The 8,237-nt window shown below is 56.5% G+C and overlaps 1 protein-coding gene across 2 annotated transcripts in view; it reads right to left on the bottom strand.

Annotated features, from left to right (window-relative positions):
- The window catches only part of SCUBE1 (signal peptide, CUB domain and EGF like domain containing 1), a 139,349-nt gene that overhangs the window by 130,626 nt on the left and 486 nt on the right, over nucleotides 1-8,237 (bottom strand). For both annotated transcript variants that reach the window (XM_044915773.1, XM_044915774.1), the window contains exon 2: nucleotides 4,479-4,615. In XM_044915773.1, coding sequence (XP_044771708.1) covers nucleotides 4,479-4,615 — 137 coding nt within the window. The remainder of the gene's footprint in view (nucleotides 1-4,478; nucleotides 4,616-8,237) is intronic.

The raw sequence follows: 8,237 nt of genomic DNA, 5'->3' as shown, positions 1-8,237 counted from the left end.
CACCACCACAATCATCACCACCATTACCACCATCATCATCACCACCATCAACACCACCACTACCACCACTACCACCACCATCATCATCATCACCACCATCATCACAGGAACAGCAGGTAAAGCTCACATAGCGCGTCCTACGTACCAGGCTATGTTCAAATGCTTTATGGCCGCTACCTCATTTAATTCTCACACTATCTCTGTGAAGTAGATATTATTGTTATCTCTAGTATATAGACAAACAAATGGAGTTGAGTAACTTGCCCAGGCTCCACAGACAGGATCTGAAACCATGACGTCTGTCTCCAAAGTCCATGCTTTAACCACTGTGCCCAACTGCATATTGAGTGCCTATTCCTCCTCTCGGAGCAGAGAGCTACAGGTAGCAATAACCGCTTGCAGAACACAGTGTGAGAAATGGGTCTACCAAACCTGGGCTCTGGTCCCAACTCACGCAACACCCCTGCCTCCTCAGGCCTCCGTTTTCCCAACTGTAAACCAAAGAGGTGAATGAACATCTGAATGATCTCCAAGCTCCCTCAGGCCACCACTGCATGTGACTGGCCAGCCGCTCCAGATTTCAAAGCCTCCAGAAATCTCTGCATGGTCCTCCTGGGGAAGCTGGTGGGGGATCTGATGGCCCGTGGGGGAACACTCCAGCAGGCTCCATTAATTCTGACTGATGCCTGTCCTCAGCGGGGAGAAAACCTCAGTGCAAGTGGGACAGTGTCCACTCAGGTCCCCCAAAACCTTCACGGAGGGTTTAGGGAGTGAGTGGCCAAATGGTGTCCTCTCAGTTCTTGACCACTAGTCTCCATACTGTTGTTGTTTTTTTTAACATTTTACTTTATAATTTATTTCAGAGAGAGAGAGAGAGCACATGAGCAGGGGGAGGAGCAGAGGGAGAAGCAGACTCCCCGCTGAGCAGGGAGCCCGATGCGGGGCTCGATCCTAGGACCCTGAGATTGTGACCTGAGCCGAAGGCAGATGCTTCACTGACTGAGCCGCCCAGGCGCCCCATTCCCCATACTGTTAACAGGGCAACTCCACAGGTACCGACTTACCACCATTTGACCCTGTTGATTAAGAATTTCTATAGATATATAATTTCAGCTCATGCAGCCTGACCCAGATCCAGAGCTCCTTGAGGGGAAGGGCAAGGTTGTGCTATCATTATAATTTCTGAGGCAGGCAGCACTGAACCATCTTCAAAGGTCTTCACCATTGAAGATGTCATCAAACGAGTCTGTTCACACTACCTCTCACAGCCTGAAGCCACGGTGAGAGGTGGTGAGAACAGATGACAGAGACGGTGGCAATGACAGTAACGGAACCATCCTCTACTGTATCCTGAGTGCCTACTGTGAGCTGGGCACCGTGATGGGCAGGACTTCATTCCATCTTCAGGACGGCTTATGGCGGGGGGTATCTTAGGCCCATATAACACAAGAAGAAACTGAGGCTCAGGAGGGCAAATGACCACCTAGACTTTCACATTGGAGGAGGGCTGCAACCCAGACTCCCATCCAGAGGCCGGGCCTGTTCTTGCTTTCCTCTCCCATTAGACAGGGTGGAGAGGACACCATGACAAGAGCGGGTCCTCACATGGCACCAGCCTGCCCCTTCCCTGCCGCCCGCACAGCCCCTCCGTGGGCAGCTTCTATCTATGTGGCTCCTCACCTCCTGGGAACCCCAGTCTGGGCAAAAGACAGCCAACCCAGACTAAACATTTTCTGCACACCTATGCTCATGCCAGGCTCTGCCCCCAGAGCGGGGAAGATGGGGACAAGCCTGAAAGGCAATCTGGGGGCTCACTGTGAGCCCAAGTTGGACAACTTCCGTGTGGTGGGCCCCAGTGCTGAGCCCATGGCCAGCCCCCAATAAATGAGCTCACTGTTCAACAGGAGAGCACGACACATAATTATAATCCAAAGGCGGAAGTGCTCTGATGGGGGCGCCTGGGCGGCAGTAGGTTAAGTGTCTGACTCCTGGTTTCTGCTCAGGTCGTGATCTCGGTGTCATGAGCTCAAGCCCCACGTCAGGCTCTGCTTGGCACCAAGTATGCTTGAGATTCTCTATCCCTCTCCCTCTGCCCCTTCCGCTTGTGCTCTCCCTCTGCAATAAAAAAATAAATCTTTTTTTAAAAGAAGAAGTGCTGGGCGCCTGGGTGGCTCAGTCGTTAAGTGTCTGCCTTCGGCTCAGGTCATGATTCCAGGGTCCTGGGATCGAGCCCCGCATCGGGCTCCCTGCTCAGTGGGAAGCCTGCTTCTCCCTCTCCCACTCCCCCTGCTTGTGTTCCCTCTTTTGCTGTGTCTCTCTCTGTCAAATAAATAAATAAAATCTTTAAAAAATAAAAAATAAAATTAAAAAAATTAAAAAGGAGTGCTATAATGAGGGGTGCCTGGATGGGGCAGTCAGTTAAGTGTCTGACTCTCGGTTTTGGCTCAGGTCAGGTCATTATCTCAGGGTCATAAGATCAAGCCCCCTCATCTGGCTCTGCGCTCAGCATGGAGTTTGCTTGAAATTCTCTCTCCCTCTGCTCCCCCCAAAGAATCTTTAAAAAAACAAAAAGAAGTGCTATGATGGAGAAAAGCACTTAATGTGGCTTTGTGTGGGTGTGTATATGTGTAATCGTGTAGAAGCAGAGGTATCAGGGAAGGCTTCCCAGAGGAGGCAAATCTAAAGCCTGATTAGGAATTGGCCAGGACACAAAGGGTGGAAAAGGGGCTCCCGGTAGGGGGGAAGACCTGAGCTGGGGCTCAGAAACATGGTGCGGCCTCATTTGGGGGTGTGTGGCCAGGACACGAGGGCTATTCAGAGTTTCAGGAGGTGAGGGGCAGAGGCCGGACACAGACTAGCAAGACATAGAGGCCCCTGGCAGTTCCAGAAGCACATTTACAAGCCTCCTCCTCTCCCAACCTTATACTGAGCCAGCAAATCTAACTCCAAACCTGGGCTCAGGCAGAGTGGAGAGCTAAAGCTGGACTCCAAAGGGCTTCAGGGAGACAGGCAGGACACAAAGTGTGGGCCTCCAGGTCCAGGGACAGCAGGACGGAAACCTAAGGAGCTGGGCTAGAGAAGGATCAGGCTGGGTCAGGGGCTTGAACAAGCAGAGAGAGAGGGTTGCCCTCGGTCCTCCCTTGCCAGAGCACTGGGACTGGAGCAGGGAACAGAGGGTCAGAAAACCGTCACGTTAGAGCCCACACGTGCCACATGGATCCTCCAGGCCCTGCCAGCAGGGGGCTAGCCCATGCCACCAGGCTTTTTGCTCATGACCTCTACCTGTCTCCAGCCTGGCCTCCTTCCAGAGGTCTGTGGGTAGGCGCCAGCTCTGCACTCAGGCTTCTGGGCCCCAAGCAAGGCCAGAGATGTGGCCAAACCAGGCACGATCCAGGCCGTTGCCATTTGCCCAGCACTCAGCCTTAAGGAGACGCCCAACAAGTGAGATGGACGAATCATGTCAGCACCCCAAGGAGGCCTAGCTGCATCTCCTACAAAGCTCCAGCTCCTACAAAGCCTTACACAAAAGGGATGGGCACCCATTGTACTCTCATGGGTCGCTTTCCTAATACGAGTCTCACGCTTTGCAAAAGTAAGTTGGCAAAACGTGGGGAGAAGCAAACGAGATGCCAGGGAGCCGTGGGGTGGAAATTCAGGTCCTGGGGTTTAGTACTCGTCATGCCCTGCAGGACCTGGGGTCTTATTTCTCTCGGAGCCTCAACTTTCCTCATCTGTAAAGTGGGGAGAGACAGGGAAGATTTGGATCAATGATTCTCAGCCGGGTGTGCACACGGGTCATGGAGAGAGCAGTTTCCAGCTCCCTGATGATGGGCTTCCCCAGAACCACATAGAATGGCCACACAGCCCCTCCCCGACAGATGCTCCCATGAGTTCCATCCAGTTTGGAGAGTCCTGGCTCCAAAGACAGCCAAGGCTACTCTTCTCTCTCTGACTTCCAGCTTGCCAGGACGGCAGTTTCCAGTGCCAAACAGTCACACCAAAACCCCAGGTGCAGGGAAGAAAGGCCGGACAGACAGACGGACACGGCACAAACCTATGTCTTTTCCCAAGCTCTCGTACCTGAGCCAGCCCACAAACGCTGTGGCTGGCCACTAAGCAGGTCCTTTGGGGAAGCTAAGGCCACACGGGGTGATGTGGGTGGTTTCGAAGTTAGGGACCCGGGGGGAGGGTTACCCCAGGCCTGTACCCCACACATATCCCGTCAGGGACAGAAGGAGGAACATATCATTCAACACTTCATCTCATTTAAGACGAAATGAAACAAAAGTTTCAATCCCAGCACGAGTTAAGTACCCTTTGACTCCAAATTCCTCCCTCCGGGGAAGCAGCTCAAGTTCCCAAGAAGCCCCCGGCCTCCCTCCCAAGGCTGAGTGAGGCATGCCACGGGGCGGGCACTGACCACATACGGGGGCCGTGGCAGCCACGGGGTCTGGCTGGGAGGGCCGGGCTGGGCTCACCTTCACACTGCCTGCCTTCGCCTTTGTAGCCCGGCTTGCAGAGGCATTTGTAGGACTTGGGTGTGTTCTGGCAGATGGCATCGATGTGGCAGTCATCCGTGCCCTCCGAGCACTCGTCCACGTCGACTGGCCCTGGGGGGAGGGGAGAGGGGAAACCACTGGTGAGGTGTGGACCGGGCGGCAGGCAGTAATGGCTGGGGGCAGGGAGCTCCTTCTGCCCCCCCACCTCCCATCGACCGCTGGGGTAATTAACAGTAATAGCCATCACACGACAATCCGGCGTGACAAGTGGCGGCTGGTAGCATTTTGGGGGCAGCTACTCTGTGCCAGACACAATGCTACCTAAATGCGGGCTCCCATTTATTTTCATGACGGTCCCATTCAGTTGGTCTATTACTCCTGCTGGAGAGATGACAAAACCCGAGGCTTAGGAGCACCGCTGGGAAAGCCTCTCTGTGTGTCTTGCTCTCCCCACAAGCACTGCTCCATCCCTCCTCCAGTCTCCTTATTCTAGAATTCAGAGCCAGAAAGGCCTTGGAGGAATTTAAATCTATCCCCTTGGGGTTACAGTGGGGGGTGGGGCAGGGGCAGGAAACCAAGGCTAGAATGGAACAGCGAGCAGAGGCCAAGCCAGGAGGCCCAGAGGGGTGACCTGACCCCACTCAGCCCAAGGCTGTGGAAATAGAGGATTCTTCACCTAGCTTCCACACCCCCGCCTGTGGCGGCCAGCAGTGCAGCCCCACCCTCAGTGGGGTTGACCGGGCTCGTCCGTGGTTCTCACCTCCCCATCCTTTCTCCTCTCCACCTCGGACACCTAGCACCTGGCTCTCAGATCCCAACTTCCAAACTCAAGTTCAGTCTAGGTTTTGAGGGCTCCTGGCACTCCCCAGCTCCCACCCCAACACACACATATACACCTTCAGTCTGGAATAGCTGTTGGCCAAAGTAATGCAAAATAGATTCTGTGTTTCTGTCTATACACCCATCTCTCTCTCTCTCTCTCTCACACACACACACACAAAACACACACACAGCACAGAGCTCAAACCGGGAAAAGGACCCTCAGGACACAGGATAGCACAGCCAGAAGAACCTTAGTTATAATATGGGTTACAGATGAGAAAACCGAGGCCCAGAGAGGTCTGCTGTAGGTCGGTAGCTCATTAGGGGCCAAGACTGGAGCTCAGATCCAGAGCTTTCTATGGGCCATGTTACTTCCAGCTAGTCACGAATAAAATAAGGATGGTGGCAGATAGAAGGACCCAGAAGGGCCGCACAGGGAACCCTCAGCAGCTACCCTGAGTGCAGTCACCCAGGGGCAAGTCTGGGGAAGTCCTGGACTCCTCTCTTCATGACTCCAGTCTTCCCCTAGACTGTCGGGTTCCTGAGACTGTCCATTCTGAATTACTCCCCTGGCTGGCATCAGGGCTCTAAATCTGTGGGGGGCCTCTCTAAGAGAATAGAGCTCCTCTCTAAGTCTCTAAGGGCTCCAGCCTCCCCCAAAGGAAGAGAGGCATCAACAAGAAGCATAAGAGCAAAATTCCCTACACATGCACGCGCGCGCACACACACACACACATGCACACACGCGCATGCAGGCACACCCAGCAGGTGGCGTCACTTCTCAGGGTGGTTGTATCTGCTCAGGTCAGCAGCCTGTCCTCTACAGCTGCCCAGGGGAAGGGGGAACGGGAGCCAGGAAGCAGTCAGAGTAGGAGGCCAGAGCCAGCCATCAGATGGCCAGGGGCCAGCAGGAACATCAGGCCAGCAGAACATCCCCTTCTGGGGAAGTGACAACACAGGGACCCCCATGCAGGGTTAGCACGGCCTCAAGGGCAGGAAGCCAGAGGCCAGGGAGGGCCAGTCTGCATCCTTCCAGTGGGGAGGCCTGGGGCCACTTCTGAGATAGGACCAGCAAGGGAAATGGACCACGGATACACATCCCAAGGGTCAGTGTACAGGAACGAGGGGAGGGAAACTGCCTGGTGTTCTGGAGCCCCTTTTGCCCCATATCCCTAATCTCTGACCTAGGCAGTTATCCTCGTGGGGAGGGAAATGGATGAAGGTTAGCCACGGGACTCGTGGCGGGGGGGGCGAGACAGCTCCCAACACATCTCCTAAACGTGACTTTAGGTGGGGGCTGGGGAGGACAGGAGCCACAGGCCATTTGTTCCCATGGTCTGCCCCTGCTCCCTGCCCAGGGCTGGGGACTCCCTCCAGAGGGCAGCCCAGCCCTTCCGTCGCTGCTTGCTTTGACTTTGGTTTGCGTCACAGCACAAGGCTTTCAGGGGGTGGGACACAGAGGAGGGACAGAGAGGTGGAGAGAGGCATATACAGAAACAGCCAAACAGGGGCGAAGGATCCTAAAGTCGGCGAGAGACACCTACAGACACGGTGGGGGCTGTGGGCCACAGGGCCCAGCCTCTGCGGGCTCCAACTGTGAAATAGTTTAAATGGCCTGGCATCCTTAGTCAGGGTGCGACTCCCAGGAATAGATTCCTGTGCCACCAAACACAGACTTCGGGGAGCCCAGCATGGCAGCGGGGGCGGGGGGAAGCCAAGGAGAGCAGAAGCAGGCAGGGTACCCTCCACCCCTCAAGGAGAGAGGGAGGAAGCTCCTCCAAAGCTGTGGGAGGAGACACTGTGCTTTCAGCTTTGTGGGAGCACCCCTACCAGACAACCAAGAGAGTGGGAGGGGAAGGAGAGGGCGCTGGGGAGTTCCCTGTGAAATCCTGCCCCCCCCCCCCCCCAGCCTCTGCTGCCTGCCCCAACCCATGCCCCAAATGCTGCGGATCCCGGATCCCAGATCCCACCATTTCCTCCTTCAGTGCCTCCTGCCTCCCTCTCCTGGGCCTCCTCCCTGAGGTCCCAAGTCTGGTCTCCCCTCCCTCTGGTTCCCATCCATCTCCTTCCCTCTGTGTCAGTCCCTCTGCAACGCCCCCCCTTCCTGTCTGTCTGCCCATCGCTTTCCAACCATGTCCACTTCGGTCTTTCCCATCCGTCTGTCTTGCTCCCTCCCTATCCCCCACCCCCAGTCCTCTTGTCTCTTTCTCTCCTGTACCCTCGGCCTCCACCTCTCCTCCTCTCTCTTCCTTCCCATCCGTTAGTCCGTCCCTCACATCTCCCTTTATCTGTCTTTTTCCTTCCAGCTGCCTATTTGCCTCCTTCTCTCTCCCTTGGGTTTCCTCCTTCCCCTCCGGTCTTCTGGTCTCCTCCCTACTCTTCGTGTCTGTCTTTCTCTGGGATTCTTTCTGTGTCCTTTTGTGTGTTCCCTCCGTGCCTCTTTTTCTGTCCGTCCGTCCCTCTATCCACCACCTCCCCCATCCCCTTTCTCTCTAGGTCAGTCCTTTTCCCTGGCTCCCCTCCTCTCCGTCTCCCCTGTGGGCCTCCTTCAGCCCGCACGCCCCTCTCCCCTGGGGGAGCGCCCGTCGGGCTCCGGGGTCCCCACTCCCTCCCGCCTGCGCTCCGAGCGCCGGGGCTCCCCTCCGCCTGTCGTCGCGCTTTCTTTCTTCCTCCCGCCCTCTCACTCCCTCCCCGGGGGCCCCAGCCCGTCCCGCCCCTGCTGCGGCCCCGCCGGGCTCCCGGAGCCCCCGGGCCGCGGAGCTTCGGGGAGGGGGCGCCCGGCGTCGGCCCCAGAAGTTACTTTGCAAAGAGGCGGGGCGGGGCGCGGGGCCGCGCGCGCTGCAGCCCCCTCGACGGCGCGGGGCGGGGGCCCACCCGGGACCCCGCCGCCGCCCTGAGCCCGCCGCCGGCCCGCTC

This window comes from Neomonachus schauinslandi, chromosome 5 (assembly GCF_002201575.2).
Source record: "Neomonachus schauinslandi chromosome 5, ASM220157v2, whole genome shotgun sequence".
NCBI lineage: Eukaryota > Metazoa > Chordata > Mammalia > Carnivora > Phocidae > Neomonachus > Neomonachus schauinslandi.
Note: the sequence above shows the minus strand (reverse complement) of the source record. Positions and strands in the feature narration are given on the sequence as shown.